This window comes from Puma concolor, chromosome A3, assembly GCF_028749965.1.
Source record: "Puma concolor isolate L17-30 chromosome A3, mPumCon1.1.hap2, whole genome shotgun sequence".
NCBI lineage: Eukaryota > Metazoa > Chordata > Mammalia > Carnivora > Felidae > Puma > Puma concolor.
The window spans coordinates 40,820,787-40,838,515 of NC_141669.1; the positions used below are offsets into that span (position 1 = coordinate 40,820,787).

General features: G+C 51.0%; 1 protein-coding gene across 7 annotated transcripts; it reads left to right on the forward strand.

Moving 5' to 3' along the window:
* Positions 1–1,693: 1,693 nt before the first annotated feature.
* On the forward strand, positions 1,694–17,611 carry CAPG (capping actin protein, gelsolin like). 7 transcript variants are annotated; one of them, XM_086700707.1, is made up of 10 exons: positions 1,694–1,800; positions 11,756–11,791; positions 11,969–12,141; positions 12,237–12,391; positions 12,598–12,765; positions 13,991–14,140; positions 14,460–14,552; positions 15,000–15,132; positions 16,790–16,878; positions 17,433–17,611. In XM_086700707.1, the coding sequence occupies exons 2-10, from the start codon at positions 11,769–11,771 to the stop codon at positions 17,496–17,498; spliced, it is 1,050 nt and encodes a 349-aa protein (XP_086556833.1). In that variant the 5' UTR covers positions 1,694–1,800; positions 11,756–11,768; the 3' UTR covers positions 17,499–17,611. The 7 variants fall into 7 exon arrangements, with proteins under 7 accessions (XP_086556833.1, XP_086556834.1, XP_086556835.1 ...); XM_086700708.1 differs by lacking the exon at positions 1,694–1,800 and adding an exon at positions 1,955–2,037; XM_086700709.1 differs by lacking the exon at positions 1,694–1,800 and adding an exon at positions 2,069–2,220.
* Positions 17,612–17,729: the final 118 nt, after the last annotated feature.

The window sequence follows — 17,729 nt, forward strand, 5'->3', positions numbered from 1 at the left end:
TAATTTGCAAACCTCTTTTGATTTTTGTGGTGATGGGGCCAAATTTAGCCAAGTGAGGCTCAAATGTGGAGAACAGTGACTCCCAGTTGTCCTTGTGTCCTTGGTCATGCACAGAGTCCAGAACCTAAAAGCCACCCTGGTTATGTGCCAGTGCAGACTAGAGTGGGTAAACCTTGCTAGGGTGGGAGAGAAGGCTGGACAAGGGGTGGTGATGTGTGGTTTAACTTCCCATGCCCCTGTCGGCTCCACCCTGAGTTCATGGTGGGAGGTGGGGGTTGGGGGGGGACTACTTCCTGAGGTGCCTGGCACATGTATTGGGGTCCCCTAGTAAATTCTCTTTGGGGGGAAGAAAAAGAAGTCTAGGCTGACTGAGTATCTATTTGCTAATTAATTTTATGATGTCAATCTTTGCATTTATCTTTATGCCCATTTTACAGATCGGGCACAGTGAGGCTCTAGGAGACTAAATACAGCCAGTAAGTAGCCAAACTGTTCAACTCTTTCCATTCTGCCAGGTTATCTGCCCAGTCTCTGATTCTTGTGAGGACAAGCCTCTTGCTGATATTACAACCCAGATTACCCTATTTTTTTTTTTTTTTTAACATTTATTTTTGAGACAGAGAGAGACAGAGCATGAACGGGGGAGGGGCAGAGAGACAGGGAGACACAGAATCGGAAGCAGGCTCCAGGCTCTGAGCCATCAGCCCAGAGCCCGACGCGGGGCTCGAACTCACGGACCGCGAGATCGTGACCTGGCTGAAGTCGGACGCTTAACCGACTGAGCCACCCAGGTGCTCCCAGATTACCCTATTTTTAAGGCCAGCAGTTTGGCCGTGGAGACACTCAGATGCCTGCTAGTCTGCATTCTCTGAAGAAAACGTCCCATCTTGCTCTGGTCCAGAAATTTTGACACGTGGATTGACTTAGTTCCACTGCCCGACTTGCTGCCTCCTGGGTGGGGCCTTGACCCTAAAGCCTGAGCTTTATCTCTAATGAGCCTGTGGACCAGCCTTGGGCCAGGGCAGACCTGTGTCCAGGACAGACAGACCGGAGTCCTAGGCTGAGGAGCACAAGTGTGGCTAACTGGGTGCCCACCTTCTCCTGGGGCACACACAGACTCTGCTTCATACCTCTACAAGGATTCAGAAGGAAATGGAAGCTTCCTTTACACTGCCCCTCCTTCCCGTTCCTATGTGACCTGAGTCCCATCCCTGTGCAAGCCACCTGTGCTCTCAGGCTCTCAGGTATCCTCCTTTAGAAAGTGTGCGAGCAAGTTGGACAAGACTAGCTCTAGGGTCCTATGATGTGATGTAGGCAAGATGCCCCTGGGTTGAGCCAGAACCACCCTTCTTTTTATGTTTGTTTTCATTTTTTAAAGTACGCTCTATGCTCAATGTGGGGCTCGAACTCACAATCCCAAGATCATGAGTCACATGCTCTACCGAGTGAGCCAACCAGGCGCCCCGAACCACCCTTCATTTTATGGCTGACCCTCAGAGCGCCCAGTGCCCAGACTGTGTCAGTAAACATCTGGTGAACAAGAAGAACGACCCAAGGTAGACTCGAGAGGTATTTGGCCTGCAGGACACAGCAAAGAATGTTTCCTAGACCCCAGACACTCCCTCATTAGTGAGCTTAAAAAAAAAAAACAAACAACCAAATCAAATGGATGCTTTGTGGGCAAGGAGAAAGACAAGTCTGGGGGAGGAGGAAAAAGTCCTGCAGAGGCAGTGACCCCACCCAGGAAATGTGACTAACCCACAGAGGCCGGGGGCAGGCAGACACGAACGCCGGAGGCTGGTGAGTGTGGTAGTTTTCCCGGGGCTCTCCGTGCAGAGAGGCCAGCCCCTCGGCACTGTCCCCCGCGAGGGAGGGGACAAGGTCTGCAGGGTGGGGGCAGAAGCGGGGGGGGGGGGGGGGGAGCATGTGGGCGGGGCAGCCAGGGAGGGGACCTGTGAAGTGAGAAGCTGGGTGAGGCGGGGCGGGAGGCAGAAGAGCCTGAAAAGCAGAAGAGGGAGGAAGGAGAGCTGCGGAAAGGTGAAAGTGGCAAGGTGGCTGAGGGAGAGTGGGCCCCTGGGACTTGCTGGCTGGGACCCTCTTAGAGGGGTGAGGGCTGGCCGTCAGGGTCTGGAAACAGAGACTCGCATTTCTGGAAGCCGCTTTGTCCAGGACTTCTGGTCCCCCAGCCCGCTTTCCTGGCAGCTTTGTGCCAGCCTCCAGGTACATGTATTGTCTGTCTGGAGCCCCACGGCTGCCCCGAAGGAAGGTGGGTTGGGCTCGGGATACAGACAAACAACTCCAGGGTCAGGCGTGTCCGGGCTGGTGGGAGAGGTGGTGCCCGACCTCCTGCCAGATTTGAGGATGCCTGTCCCTAAGACGGGGCTGGCCCGACCGTAGACTGGTGGACTGCAGTGGTGGGGGGAGGGGGAGAGCAGGACTTCCTTCCCAGCAGGAATTCAAACTGTAGCACAGCGCACTGTTTTGCAAATTCAGCAAGACTTCTGCTGGGGTCTGGTCCTTGGCCTGGGGTAGGGGAAGGGGAGAAGACGGGGCGGGGGGGGGGGGGGGGAGGAAGGTGGAGGAGGGATCCCACTTGGTGTCAGGGGAAAGAGCACTGGCCAAGGAGTCCCCAGGCGAGGCCTCTGGACCCAGCTCCTTTCCTGAATGCCCCCATCCCAGGCTGGAAAGACTTGTTGCCATTTTTAGAGTTGACAATCACCCTTCTACCCTCTCTTGGGGAGAGGGGTAGCTGTTTCATTTTAGAACTAGGGGCAAATGGACTGTGAGGTGAAGGGACCTGTAGCGGTCAACAGAGTCAGCGTCTGAGGAGGGCAGAGAGAGCACCGGAGGACTGCTGTTGCTCTGACAGTTGTCAAGCATTGCCTTAAAAGTACGCATCATGGTGACACCTCGCCCCCGCAGGTCCCCCAGGGTGTCCTCAAAGGCAAGTCCCTTCCTAAGTCCAGGTTGTGGATGCTCCGTGTGCATCCTGCCCAACCCCTGGCCCCTTGACAGTCTCACTGGATTCCCCAGCCTCTGCTTTCTGCCTCCGGGGCTGCAGCCTGTCCCAGCCTGTGAAATCTCTCTCTCTCTCTCTCTTTCTCTCTCTCTGGCTCCAGCTGCTCTAGTGAGCCCCCACAGGTCCTGTGCCTCTGACGCACCCTCCGAGCGCCTGCAGGGTGCCAGGCACAGGGTGGGGCTTGCAGCGGTGGGAAAGTTTTCCCTTCTTCCCGTCTAAGGAGTTTGGCCAGTCTATTGAATTGATATAAGACAGATTAATAGGAGAAAACCAAAAGTTTAATAATGTATATACCTCTTGAATACTTGGGAGAGACCCAGGAAAACTCCCTGAAATGAAGCCATCACCTTAAATAACCATCTCTGCTAAAGACAAGAGATGCTGGGGGTCTGTTACGGGAGGTTACCGGGAAGGGCGTGGTAAACAAGGGCAAGATTGTTATGCAGGTTTACATGGCTGCTTTCTCCTTTGATTCAAAGTGAGAAGCTGGGTGGGGCGGGCAGGGAGGCACTGGAGCCTGAAAAGCAGAAGCGGGAGGAAGGAGAGCTGCGGAAAGGTGAAAGTGGCGAGGGTGGGTGAGGGAGTCGGCCCCTGGGACTTGTTGGCTGGGACCCTCTTAGGCCAGTGAGGGCTGGCCACCAGGGTCTCCCTGATCTAGTGGGGAGATACCCTCACCTATGGAGATTTCCTTATAAATGTAAACATCTCCTACATAGGGCAACTTCTACTTGGTTTTCAGAACTTCACCTGTATCTGCAGCTTCTTAAAAATAGTCATTTTAAAAGAAAAAGTAAGAAAGAAAACTAGCCAGTTTAAAGTATAATCATCAGACCAAAGAGGCTTATTTTGGGGTGGTATATTTTACTCCCCTTCAGGTTCCAGCTAGAGAGGCAAAATACCGTCTCTGCCCAAAAGGCCTTTATAGTCTAGTGGGGGAGGCTGGCAGATCCATAACTTAGTGCACTACGGCAAAGTGGGTGGAAGCAAAGGTTTTAACCTAAAAGGTATATATGGAGGAGGCTGCCTTGTGAGGTGGTGAGTTCCCCATCACCAGAAGTGTTCAAGAGGAGGATGGTGAGGGATGCCATAGAAGGGATTCTTGCACTGTGTGTGTATGAGCATGTGTTGGGAGGCAGATGCAGAGCATTTAGGCTCCTTCTGATGCTGACATCTGTGATTCTGTGACATTCTCCACCTAGAGAAAGTTTGTCTGTGGCCCCGCTGGGTGTGACGGCTCCCTCCTTGCCTGCCCCCTCCAGTCAGACCATGAGACACGGATGGTTCTTCCTCATTTCTGTGCCCCACCATCCTCACCACCCTCATTCTGCCCAGTGCCATGTTCCCAGGGTAGACTTTGTGTGGAATTGAATAGACCCTGTCGTGGGCCACTTGAGGAATGCAGGAGGGTCAGGCAAGTCTGCTGCTCTGGCTGAGGCGTGAAGGTATAAGACACCTGCAAACAGAGACTGAAGTACACGCTCCTGAGTGAGGGGGCTGCTGGGAGAAGTCCCAGAAGGCTGAGGCTACCGAATGTCCTGGAAGGCTCCTTGGACAGCTGGGGTTTGGTACGGGCCTGGAGGGTGGTGTGGCGTTGATGGACGAGGGGTGGATGTGCTACTGAGAAAGCTCAAGGAGCTGTGGCCTTGGGCAGAGCGGCTGGAAGGGAGAGGAGTGAGAAGGCCTCGTGTCAGGGGGCCCCTCACCTGGGAGAGCCGGGAGTCAGGGGGGGCAGGGGTCCGATGGGACAGCAGGAGTTTCAGCCCTGAGTGAGTCACCTGGGACTTCTCAAACACGATGTCCAGGCTGCATCCCAGAGAGTCTGATTTTAACTTGTCTGGTGTGTGGCCCGGACATTGGGATTTTTTTGAGCTTGATGATTCTAACATACGGGCAGGGGTGAGATGCCTTTCTGGACAGTTAACTGGCAGCACAGAATCACCTGGAACATATGTTCAAAATGCAGATGCACACGCCCCTCTCCACACCTGTGGAATCAAAATCTCCAGGCCTGGAACTGGAGCATCTGTGTTTTTATAGGATCCCAGGGTAACTTGAACAGGTTGCCAGGGTGATGAAGAAGCAGGCGGCCAAGCCCCTTTCGTCAAAACCCTGCAGTGGCTCTGGGAGGCCTGTAGTCCCACCCATGGGCTACCTGCTTTTGAGTTATGGCCCGAGCTCTCAGATTGGTAGCACAGAAGGAAAAATAGTAAAGCTAACAGTTGACCCTCTTGTCTTGTCTGTCACACCATCTCTGTTCCCCAGCTCTCTCCACTGGCTGGGGCGTGGTGCGTGGGGGGTAAGGCAGCTGCTTCCCTTGCTTCGGACCTGAGTCACAGGCTGAGCAGCCTGCTGTAGGGGATGTGGGCATGGCATGTGACCTGTGAATGGAGAAACAAGGGTTCCCTCCCCCAAACTACCTACCGCCTCACTGCCTTCTGCTTTGGGAAAGTGCGGTTCTGAAAAAACGCCTCCAGCAATGTTGTTAGTTAGGAATGGAAAAGAAGTCATGATTCACCTAGCATCTTACATCCATTACCACTGCTCCTGTTTCTGTTCTGTTTTCCACTCAGACTCAACCCCTCTAAAGAGGGCTGTTGGCCCTTCCCACTTCCTTGGGCCCTAAGAATCTCCCTAAGGTGCCAGTTTGCCTCCTCACCTTGAAATCCCCCAGGCCCTTACCCTGTGTCACAGAGGCTCACCTTACAAAAGCTGTTCACGTGCACAGTGTGAATTGTGTTGCAGTGGTTGGTAGTGTGGGCTGTGCATTTTAATTTTTTTTAATGTTTTATTTATTTTTGACAGAGAGAGACAGAGCATGAGCGGGGGAGGGGCAGAGAGAGAGGGAGACACAGAATCCGAAGCAGGCTCCAGGCTCTGAGCCGTCAGCACAGAGCCCCATGCGGGGCTCGAACTCACAGACCGCGAGATCATGCCCTGAGCCGAAGTCGGACGCTCAACTGACTGAGCCACCCAGGCGCCCCGTGGGCTGTGCATTTTAAGCCAAAAAAAAAAAGAAAAAGAAAAAGAAAAAGAAACTCGCTAGTAATGGGAATATAGGAAAGAGATAGTGAGTGGAGCTGAAGTTACTGCATTTGCCGAATTAAAAAAAATATATATATTTTTTCCAACGTTTATTTATTTTTAGGACAGAGAGAGACAGAGCATGAACGGGGGAGGGGCAGAGAGAGAGGGAGACACAGAATCGGAAACAGGCTCCAGGCTCTGAGCCATCAGCCCAGGGCCTGACGCGGGGCTCGAACTCCTGGACCGCGAGATCGTGACCTGGCTGAAGTCGGACGCTTAACCGACTGCGCCACCCAGGCGCCCCAAAAAAAAAATATTTTTTAAGTGTTTGCCTTTACCATTCTTTTTTCCTGGGTAAGCTGTCAAAAAAAAGGTTGCTCTCATTGAACCTATAGAAGAAACATGATGTTTAGGGGTTGGGGAAGAAAAATTTCCTCTGCCCCTCAAGGTCCTTCTAGCTGGACTTAGAATCATATTGACATGAGACAGATTAACAGGAGAAAATCAAATTTAATAGTGTACATATGGGGAATCCACACAGACATGGAAATTCCAAACACAGGGGAGCAACAAGACTGAGGAACTAAGGAGAGGGGTAGAGTTTAAGGATACAAAGGGGAGAAAGACCATTAGCAGGAAGGTGAAGGGAGATGCTTGGAAAACCAAGGTCACCCTATGATGTAGGTAAGTTTCTTAGGTCAAGAAAAATCTGTTAAAGGCTCTCTTCCTGGTGTAAGCAGGCAGATAAGGGAGAGATAAACCACTTTTCCTGAATTGGTTGGGTTTTGGTTGCTTTTAACTCAAAAATAATGTTCATACCAAAGTGGCCCATCTTGGCATGGCCTGCACTTGGCCCTTGCAGAGAAGCATTTGAGGGGAAGCTGGGCATACAGAAGTGCGAGTTGATGCCTGGGAATGGGTGGGATTCCCCAGGGAGAGTTGAGAATTAGGGAAGGAACTAAGTGTTAGCTCTAGAAAGATTTTGTGTTTCTGTGTTTGTTTTTGGTAGGTGCCTTTTATCAGGTTGAGGAAGTTCCTTTTTATTCCTAGTTTGGTGAAAGTTTTTTTGTTTTGTTTTGTTTTGTAAATATGTTTTTGGCCTTTGTACTGCTTCCAACAGCTTTTTAAAAAAATTTTTTTAAATGTTTATTTACTTCTGAGAGAGAGAGAGAGAGAGAGAGAGAGAGACAGAGCACGAGTTGAGGAGGGGGAGAGAGAGAGAAGGAGACACAGAATCTGAAGCAGGCTCCAGGCTCTGAGCTGTCAGCACAGAGCCCAACGCGGAGCTCAAACTCACAAACTGTGAGATCATGACCTGAGCCGAAGTTGGAGGCTTAACTGACTGAGCCACCCAGGCGCCCCTGTTTTGGTTTTTTAGTCAGGAATTGATGTCGAATTTTAGTAAATGCTTTTTCTGAATCTATTGAGATGGTTATATACATGCACACACACGTATATATTGTCAATGCAACATACATATATATATATACATACATATGTATATACATATACATATAGACATGTACATATTGTCAATACAAAATGAACAAACCTTTTAGAATCTCTAAAAGAAAGAAAGAGTTTTATTTGAACTCAAGTTAGGACAGCTGGACAGCTACCCTGGAGACACTCTTCACAGGGAAGAAAGTGCTCCAGAGAATAAACAGTTTTTACAGGATTATATACCTTTCTGTATCTTGCAAAAGCTCGAGAGATTATAGATTAGCATATAGGCAGGAACCATGAGGTTTCTTTTTGATAATTATTTTTTTTAAGTTTATTTTGGGAGAGAAAGAGACTGAGTGGGGGAGGGGCAGAGAGAGAGAGAGAGGGAGACACAGAATCCCGAGTGAGTCAGCCGGTTGAGTGACCAACTCAGTCACCCATATGCCCCCAGATTTCTAAGTCAGCATGACTGTACGTAAACTTTGTTTAAACCAAAAACCTGTAAGTGAAATAAGTCAGAGAAAGACAAATATTGTATGATTTCACTCATATGTGAAATTTAATAAACAAAACAGATGATCATGGGGAAGGGGAAGAGAGGGAGAGCAGCAAACCATAAGAGACTCTTAACTATAGAGAACAAACTCAGGGTTGCTGGAGGGGAGGTGGGGCAGAGGGATGGTATAAATGGGTAATGGGTATTAAGGAGGGTACTTGTGATGAGCATTGGGTGTTCTTTGTAAGTAATGAATCACTAAATTCTACTCCCGAAGTCAATTTTACCATATGGTAACTAACTAGCATTTAAATAGAAATTTGAAATTAAAAAAGAAAAGTAAACAAACAAAACAAAACAAAACCCAAAGGTCTGATTTATGGCTCACCCATACACTGTACACCTGTCTTATAAATGAGTAGCCTAAAGGAAACCATCTTGGGGCACCTGGGTGGCTCAGTTTTTTAGGCGTCTGACTTTAGCTCAGGTCATGATCTTGTGGTCTGTGGGTTTGAGCCCTGTGTCCGGCTCTGTGCTGACAGCTCAGAGCCTGGAGCCTGCTTCAGATTCTGTGTCTCCCTCTCTCTCTGCCCCTCTCCTGCTGACACTCTGTCTCTATCTCTCTCTCTCTCTCTCTCTCTCTCAAAAATAAACATTAAAAAATAAAAAAAAAAAATAAAGGAAGCCATCTTGCCCTTATGATATCGATCAATTCTCCTACTACCTGCATTCCTTAACATTAAAACTCATGGTTCTGGGGCTCACCAGGTGGCTGAGTCAGTTAAGTAAGTATCTGACTTGTTTTTGGCTCAGGTCATGATTTCATGGTTTCATGGGTTCGAGACCTGTGGCTGGCTCTGTGCTGAGCATAGAGCCTGCTTGGGATTCTCTCTCTCCCTCTCTCTGACCCTCCCCTGCTTGCCTTCTTTCTCTCTTTCAAAATAAACAAATAGACATAAAAAAAAAGAGAGAAATCTAAAATGGCTTCCTTTGTATATCAGGTTTTTAGAGAGTTTTTTTTCATATATATATAATTAATAAGGTGAATTATATTGATTTTCAGATTTTTTAAAATTGTATTTAATTTTATTATTTTTTATTTTTTAAACAAAACTTTTTTTAAGTTTATGTATTTATTTTGAGAGAGAGAGAGAATATGGGGAAAGGGTAGAGAGAGAGGAAGGGAGAGAATCCCAAGCAGGCTCAGCACCAGTGCAGAGCCTGACGGGGGTGATGGGGGTGGGGGTGGGGGTGCAGCTCGCACTCTTGAACCAGGAGATCATGACCCCAGCCAAGGTTGGATGCCTAACTGACTGAGCCACTCAAGCACCGTTGATTTTCAGATGTTAAACCAACTTTGCATTCTGGGGATAAACCCCATTTAATCATGGTGACTTATACTTTTTATATATTATCGATTTGCATATGCTAAAAAATTTCTTGTAAATTTTTTTAATGTTTATTTTTCAGAGAGAGAGAGAGTGGGGGAGGGGCAGAGAGAGAGGGAGACACAGAATCTGAAGCAGCCTCTGTTATGCCCACAATTCATGATCCCCAAAGACCACCAGGGAGCCGAGTCCGATGCAAAAGCAAAAGAGCCTTTATTCGAGCTAGCTCGAGCTCAGTCCCCTACCTGCACCAATGCAGCGGTGAGATACCAGGGAGAGAGAGCGAGTTTCAAAAGCACAAAGGTTTTATAGGGGTCTAGGGGCAGCCGATTGGCTGGGGAAGGGGCGTGGCCTCGGCTGATTGGCTGGGGAAGGGTCAGAGTCCTGTTACGCAGGTCGCTGGGGGTGTTTTGATCAGGAAGTTTGAATGGGTGAGAGGGAGGTTACTCAAGGGGAGGAGGCGTGGTCTAGGTGAAGGACACAGAACAAGATGGAGTCGGCCAGCGTAGGCCCGCCCTTTCACCTCGAAGCTCTGAGCTGTTAGCACAGAGCCTGATGTGGGGCCCAAACTCACAAACCTTGAGATCATGACCTGGGCCGAAGTTGTCTGCTAAGCAGACTGAGCCACCCAGGTGCCCCCATATGCTAAAATTTTGTTAATATATTTAAAAAAAAATTTTTTTTAACTTTTATTCAGTATTGAGAGACAGAGCGTGAGTGGGGGAGGGGCAGAGAGAGCAGGAGAAATAATCCCAAGCAGGATCCAGGCTCTGAGCTGTCAGCACAGAGCCCAACGTGGGGCTTGAACTCACAAATGTTGAGATCATGACCTCAGCTGAAGTTGGCTGCTCAACCGACTGAGCCACCCAGGTGCCCCGTATTTTGTTAGTATTTTTTATGTCTATGTTCATGAAGGACATTGGTCTAGTCTTTTCTTTTTTTTTTTTTTAATTTTTTTTCAACGTTTTTTATTTATTTTTGGGACAGAGAGAGACAGAGCATGAACGGGGGAGGGGCAGAGAGAGAGGGAGACACAGAATCGGAAACAGGCTCCAGGCTCTGAGCCATCAGCCCAGAGCCTGACGCGGGGCTCGAACTCACGGACCGCGAAATCGTGACCTGGCTGAAGTCGGACGCTTAACCGACTGCGCCACCCAGGCGCCCCTAGTCTTTTCTTTTATAACATATTTATCTGGTTTGTTATATCAGGTTAATGTTGGTGGCATAGGATGAACTGGGAAGTATTCTCTCCTATTTTCTGCAAAAGTTTGTGTAGAATTGGTATTATGTCTTCCTTAAATTTTTGGTAGAATGTACCAGGACTGGAATTGGGGGGTGTGGGGACAGGTGGCTTGAGTACAAATGCAACTTCTTTAATATATATTAGAACTATTCAGGTCATCTATTTTCTCATGAGTGAACTTTATAATTTGTATCCTTTAAGGAATTTGCCCATTTCATGTATGTTGTTGAATATACTGGCATAAGTTTTTGTAATATTCTCTTTATCCTTTTAATATTTGTAGAATCTGCAGTGAGTTACCTCTCTTATTTACGAATTGTAAATTTGTGTCATCTCCCTAATTTGTCTAAAGGTTGATCAATATTATTGATTTTTTTTCCCAAAAACCAGCTTCATTGACTTTCTCTCTTTTTTATTTCTATTAATTTCTGCTCTTACTTTTATTATTTACTGTCTTCTGATTATTTTGTGTTTAATTTGCTTTTCCTTCTTTGGTGTTTCTATGGTGTTTCTATAACTTAAATTATTGATTTTAGACGTTTCTAATATAAGCAGTTATTGCTTAGAGAGCCGTATGTCGCCTCATGCAACACCCAGAGTTAGGGGCTGGAAGCAGAAGAGAGGCATGGCTGAGAGGTCACAGCAAGGGGAAGACACTGGCCAGTTGGCCCAGGAGTCAGGGACCTAGTTTTTGTTTTCGTTTTTTAAAGACAGAGAGAAAGAGAGTGTGAGTGCGTGAGCAGGGGAGCAGGGCAGAGGAAGAGAGAGAGAGAGACAGAATCCCAAGCAGGCTCCATGCTCCATGCAGAGCTCAACTCAGGGCTCGATCCCATGACCTTGGGATCTGGACCTGAGCTGAAATCGAGAGTCAGATGCTCAACTGACTGAGCCACCCGGGTGCCCCAGAGACCTAGTTTTCATTAGCCATTCATAAGCTTTGTGACTTTGAACTTCAGACTTTCTAAGCCTCAGTTTCTTTGCCTGCATAATGGAGCCAGGGTAATCTCCTCTTGTGCTATTGGAGATGAAGTAGTTAATGTATATGATTGCATGTGACACCTGGAATGCCCCCCCCAGACCAATGTGAAGGGTGGTTGTCATAACATTTGTAATCATAATGGCTTCTTCTGTCTTTTCAGAACCGGAAACAGCATGTATACGCACCTCCCCCAGAGGTAGGCTGTGCCCCTCCCCTCTCATCGCTCCCCTGCTTTGCCCCTAAGGGCTCCTCACAGCTCCCCTCACCCCCACACCACAGCCCCTTGGCCCACCCAGGTCTGCCCAGCTCTCTCTGCTTGGGTCCACTCCTCATGGGCCCTGGCCAGCACTGCCAACCCTCTTCCCTCCTGCAGTGGCTCTCCGTTCCCAGCCTCGGTGCAGGATCCCGGCCTGCACGTATGGCGGGTGGAGAAGCTGAAGCCAGTGCCGGTGGCACGTGAGAATCAGGGCATCTTCTTCTCGGGGGACTCCTACCTAGTGCTGCACAACGGCCCGGAGGAGCTCTCCCACCTGCACCTGTGGATAGGTAAGGGAGCTGGGGGACGAGTTGGGGGTGTGGCCTGGCCCGGAGTCGGGCTTGGGTCTCATGGGCCTGGCTCTGCCACTTCCCACCCAACCCAGGCCAGCAGTCATCCCGGGATGAGCAGGGGGCCTGTGCCGTGCTAGCCGTGCATCTCAACACCCTGCTCGGGGAGCGACCCGTGCAGCACCGAGAGGTGCAGGGCAACGAGTCCGACCTCTTCATGAGCTACTTCCCGCGTGGCCTCAAGTACCAGGTCAGAGCCCGCCTCCCAGCACCCTTACCCTGTGGCTCCTCTCAGAGCCCCTCCTCCTTCCAGCCGGTTCTCACCCTGCAAAAAAGGCCCAGGTGCCCTCTGGCCTGGGTCCTCCCCCACCTATCTGCCCATCTCCTGCCGGGAGTGGGTGCGGCGGGCTGCGGGCCTCCTGTCAGTGCTCTCAGGTCGTCCCATCTGGGCTGCAGGAAGGTGGAGTGGAGTCAGCGTTTCACAAGACCTCTCCGGGGGCCACTCCAGCTGCCATCAAGAAACTGTACCAGGTGAAGGGGAAGAAGAACATCCGTGCCACCGAGCGGCCGCTGAGCTGGGACAGCTTCAACACCGGGGACTGCTTCATCCTGGACTTGGGCCAGGTGGGCAGGCGGGGCGGGGCTGAGCGCTGCCAGGGGCTGAGCGGTGCCAGGTCGGCACCGGTGTCATAAGGGGGCAGGGACCAGGAGGCCGGGGAGAAGGGGAGCAGCCGTTCCGGCCATTAGCAAACATCTTATATTCCAAAGGACAGAAACTTCCCTCTGCCATCCAGCCATAGTGTCTAACACTGGAAGCTACTCTCTTCTTCTCGTGGAGCCTTTGTAGTTCTGAGTTAGCTGCCAGCCACACCATTCGTTAATGTTGTTCACTCAGCGAGTCTGTGATGCCCACCCTGAGCCAGCGTGGGGACTACAAATTGTCTGCCCTTGGGAGGCTGCCGAGACAGGCTTGTCACTTGCTGTAATGTACGGTAGGATGTGATGAGGGCTCTAAGAGAGGCAGGGGCATGTGCTGAGGGAGTTTGGGGCAGGGAGACATCCCTCTAGCTTGAGCTGAAGCCCTTGTCCCAGGAAGGTGCCATTTGACTAGACCTTTACGGAGGGGGAAATACCTTTTGAGGTGAAAGGACAGGTGAGCTGAGGCTGAGGCATTGAGCTGGGGGAAGGTGCAGGCATGCTGACAGCAGGGAAGGGTCTAGCTTGACTGGGACCCTGAGTGGGGACAGGAGCAATGGGAGGAGCAAAAATTGTTAAGTTGCCTGAGACATAGGTCAGGAGACTGTCTGAGGAGTCTGGACCACATCTTGTGCTGAAGGTTTGAGGCAGGAAGCCAACCCAGAAGCGGTTAGGAGTGTCGGCAGCAGTGAGCTAGAGGGAGGGGACCAGCTCAGCAGGGTGCAGGTAGCAGTGTGAGACACTGGGCTCAAAGATGGCATTGACCCGTTCACTCATTCATTCATTCGTTCATTCAATACTTATTTTCTGCCTAAATACATGCCAGTCTCTGTTTTAGTCCTGGGCATGCAGCAGTGAACAAAGCAAAGCAAAACAACACAAAACACCCATGCCCTAATGAAGCTTACTTTCTAGGCAGGGGAGCTAGATTACAAACAAGATAAAGACCTTTAAGTATATGCGGATAAGCAATGTGGAGAAACATAAATCAGGAAGGAGATGGGGGCTGGGCGGAGAATTACTCTTGCCAAGAGTGTCGATTCAGGGGGCAGTTCATCAGGAACCACTCCCCCCCAGCGCCCCCCCCCCCCCGCCCCCTCCATCCAGTCAACAGGATGGATGCAAGCAGCTGAGCCTCTGTACTTCCCTCCAGAACATCTTCGCCTGGTGTGGTGGAAAATCCAACATCCTGGAGCGCAATAAGGCACGAGACCTGGCCCTGGCCATCAGGGACAGTGAGCGACAGGGCAAAGCCCAGGTGGAGATTGTCACTGATGGGGAAGAGCCTGCTGAGATGATCCAGGTCGGGGGACATTAGGGTGGGCAGCCGGGAGAAGCTGGGGTGAGGAGGGTGGTCAGTAGAAGATGGCAGGGGTAGGAGTGGGCGGTCTGGGGTACTGCTTAGGGCTGTGGCTAGCTCACTGGGTGCCCTTGTGTGACTCAGAGTAAAGAATCCCTCTGGGTGGATGGACCAGTGGCCTCACTCACCTCTGCCGGGTGCTCTTGTGCAGGATGCAGTTAGTCCCCTGCCAGAGGTGGTGGCCTTGGGCATGATGGGTTGGGAAGGTTTGGGGCAGGTGCCCAGGAATCCCTGGAAACCTGGCCTGCCCTGGCCCCTGTAGGTCCTGGGCCCCAAGCCTGCTCTGAAGGAGGGGAACCCTGAGGAAGACCTGACAGCTGACCGGACAAACGCCCAGGCCGCGGCTCTGTATAAGGTGGGCACTGTGGGCCTGTGCTGTGCCCAGGCAGGGGCTGCTGAAGGGAGAAGAGAAAGCCCTGGGAACGTTGAGCCGGGCAGCATGGTGGTTTATTCAGGGCTTGGTGTGAGGTGAGGATGGGAAATGGACAGATGTCCGGCCCTCCTGAGGAGATAAAAGCCACTTCACTTGTGGCCCATTGTTGGAGAAGGAGGTGTGAAGCCAAAGCTGAGCTTTACTTTTTCGGATTCTTTGCATCCATTTGTAATTTGGAATCCACCTAAGTGGAGGCAGGGCCTCGGTGCTACGGTGATTGAGGGTGATGTGAGGGGTGGGGTGCCTACGATTTGCCCGTCAGTGCTATCTGCCCCGAGTCCTCAGGCTGGGGCCATGGTGCAGGGGTGGAGCTTAGGGCTGTGTGTTGGGAGCAGGGGGTGGGATCTGGCACTGCCCATCCTCCCCCAGGTCTCCGACGCCACTGGACAGATGAACCTGACCAAGGTGGCTGACTCCAGTCCCTTTGCCCTTGAGCTGCTGCTGTCTGATGACTGCTTCGTGCTGGACAATGGGCTCTGTGGCAAGATCTACATTTGGAAGGGTACGTGTGGCTTCTCCATGCTAGCCCAACACCGCCGCAGCTGCTCTGAGCTGGGCACGCTTCCCGTCAGAGGGCTCGGCCTGCCTGACTGCTTTCAAAACCAGCCCCAGGGAGGCCCTGAGGGCTTTCTCTGTGCTGTTCTCAGCCCCCCCTAAATTCCAGGCAATGGTTCTGAAACTCAAGCATGCTTTAGAATAACTGGAGGGCCTCTTAAAACAGATGGCTACCCGCCTCCACCCCCCGAGTTTGGATATCTAACCAGTTCCCAGGCCTTTCTGCTGGTCCAGGAGCACATTTTGAGGACCACTGTTCTAGAACACTCCTAGGCCCTTGAGGGCTGCTGGGATCCCAGTCTTGCCATTCTGCCCATGGGTGCGACAGAGAGATTTTAGGTAAACTAAATCCCACTTTATGCACTGGGAAATGAACTAGTGGAACTTGTTTTTCCAAGAGATTGTATTGGCTGGGGATAGAAACACTGTTGTGTGTAAACTTGTCCACTTGGTTTAACTCTGAAAATGTTGAAACAAAACTCGGAACCTCTGAGTGACCCTGGGGGCCTCTTTACTTCTCCATGCTTGCTTTTTCTTGAGCGTGTCTTACCTCCCTGACCAGATTATACATTTCCCGAAAGCAGGAACCGTATCATCTCTAGTGTCGTGACTAAATAGCATTTGCTCAATAGATATTTGTGGGGACAACTGAAGCCAAGAGAAACCCCCGGCCCTAGGAAGGAAGATGAGGAAGGATAAGGTGTTCCAAGGATAGTTCCAAGGATAAGGTCATCCAAGGAAGATGAGGAATGATAAGGTGTTCCCCTTCGGGGAAGGGCCAGAGCGGCCGACAGCATGGTGGCTTTCTACGAGTTGGGCGGGGATGGGTGGAGATTGTGCACTGGGGCTGCCACGGGGTCCCTTTCCCATGGGACCAGTTCCAGGCATGAGAGGTTCCCAGATACCCACGGAAGGGAATTTAACCCCAAGCAAAGAACCGAACCATTCTGGAAAGAGAAACCGGAGAAGAAAACAACGCTGGGAGCCAAGAAGAGAAGTACTTTGCCTTAAGCTAGAGTATAGCTTGCATTAAAGGAACTGCCCACAGGAGGAAATGGATAACTGGATGCTCTTCCTTTTTATAAGGTCTTTGGTGGCCTACCTAATGGCCTACGTACCCATTAGGCTGAGGTCAGCTATCTGGCATTGTGGGAGGAAGACTAATAAATCACACCCTTTTGTCCTATTTAGTTTTACACAAAAGGCTTGATACTTGTTGATACTTGTCAGTGGTACAGTTGATAGGCTCCAGAGGTGAGGTGTCCTGGGGCGGGGCTCTAGATTTAGGGTCTCATGCCACGGGAACACTAGTGCTCTCTCTGAATATCCGTGGGCCCTCGGTCCGAGCAGAAGGTTTTGATTAGAGGAGGCGGAAAGAGCAGCTTTCATATCACTTGGAGCTGCTGGGTTGAGAAAAGTCTCAAGAGGTTGACCTCACGGCTCCAAAGACCTCCTCAGGGTCTTGCAACCCTCCTGGTCCGTTTATTTAAAAAGTGGCCGGCTGTTCTACGGACCTCCCCTTAAATTTCCTTGAGAAAATGGGATGTGAACTAGAGAGAATCCCTGCTCTTAAAAAACAAAAAATCCCCTTCCTATTGATCCAGGGCGAAAAGCTAACGAGAAGGAGCGGCAGGCAGCTCTCCAGGTGGCGGAGGACTTCATCTCTCGCATGCGTTATGCCCCCAACACTCAGGTGAGGAGGCGCCTTGTGCCCCAACTCCCCCTCCTGGGACTCTTCTCGTGGCCTCTTGCCCCAAAGACTGGGGGAAGAGGGCAGGAAATCCTCGAGCACAGTCAGGAGCAGTCTGGCCTCCCTACCATCCAGTGGGAAAGCCCCTCTTAATCCTTAAACATTTAAAAGCAAGAGGATGCTGGGCAGCCCCTCCCTGGCAGCCCAGAGAGCGGGTGTGCCTTTGCAGAGCTTGTGTGTCTCCTCTGGGCCGTTGTCCCTGGCCCGTACACCCCTTGTTGCACCAGCAGGACTCCATGAGTCTTTCCGAAGGCTCATCTGTGACTAGTGCGTCTATCAAACTGCACACACGAGTTCTTGAGGCGATGTTTTCTCAGCTCATGTCCCCATAATCTTCTTTCTCATCTCTTGGCTTACCTGGAGAAGCATTCCTGGCCCGGAGAGCCGTTGTGGACTCAGGGCTGGGGCCCAGCACCCTCGTCCGTGGCTTTGGCCTTGCCTGGTGGAGGCCGGGGTGGAACCTCGTGGGCTATCCTTCTCCCCTGTTCTTCCTGCAGGTGGAGATTCTGCCCCAGGGCCGCGAGAGTCCCATCTTCAAGCAATTCTTCAAGGACTGGAAATGAGAGTGGGCATCTCCCTGCCCCCGGCCTCCTGCCCGCTTTCTCCTACTCTGGCTGCCTGGTCAGTGCTGAGGTGCCCCTGAGGACGTTCAATAAAGGAGACAAGTGCCTCCCCAGCTCTCTGCTCTCAGCTAATTCTCACTCCCCACCCGTCCACCAGGGCTTACCCACACACTGGGGCAGAGGAGGACCGACCCAGTGACGATCCCCCCACTGACTTTGCATGATTGAGGC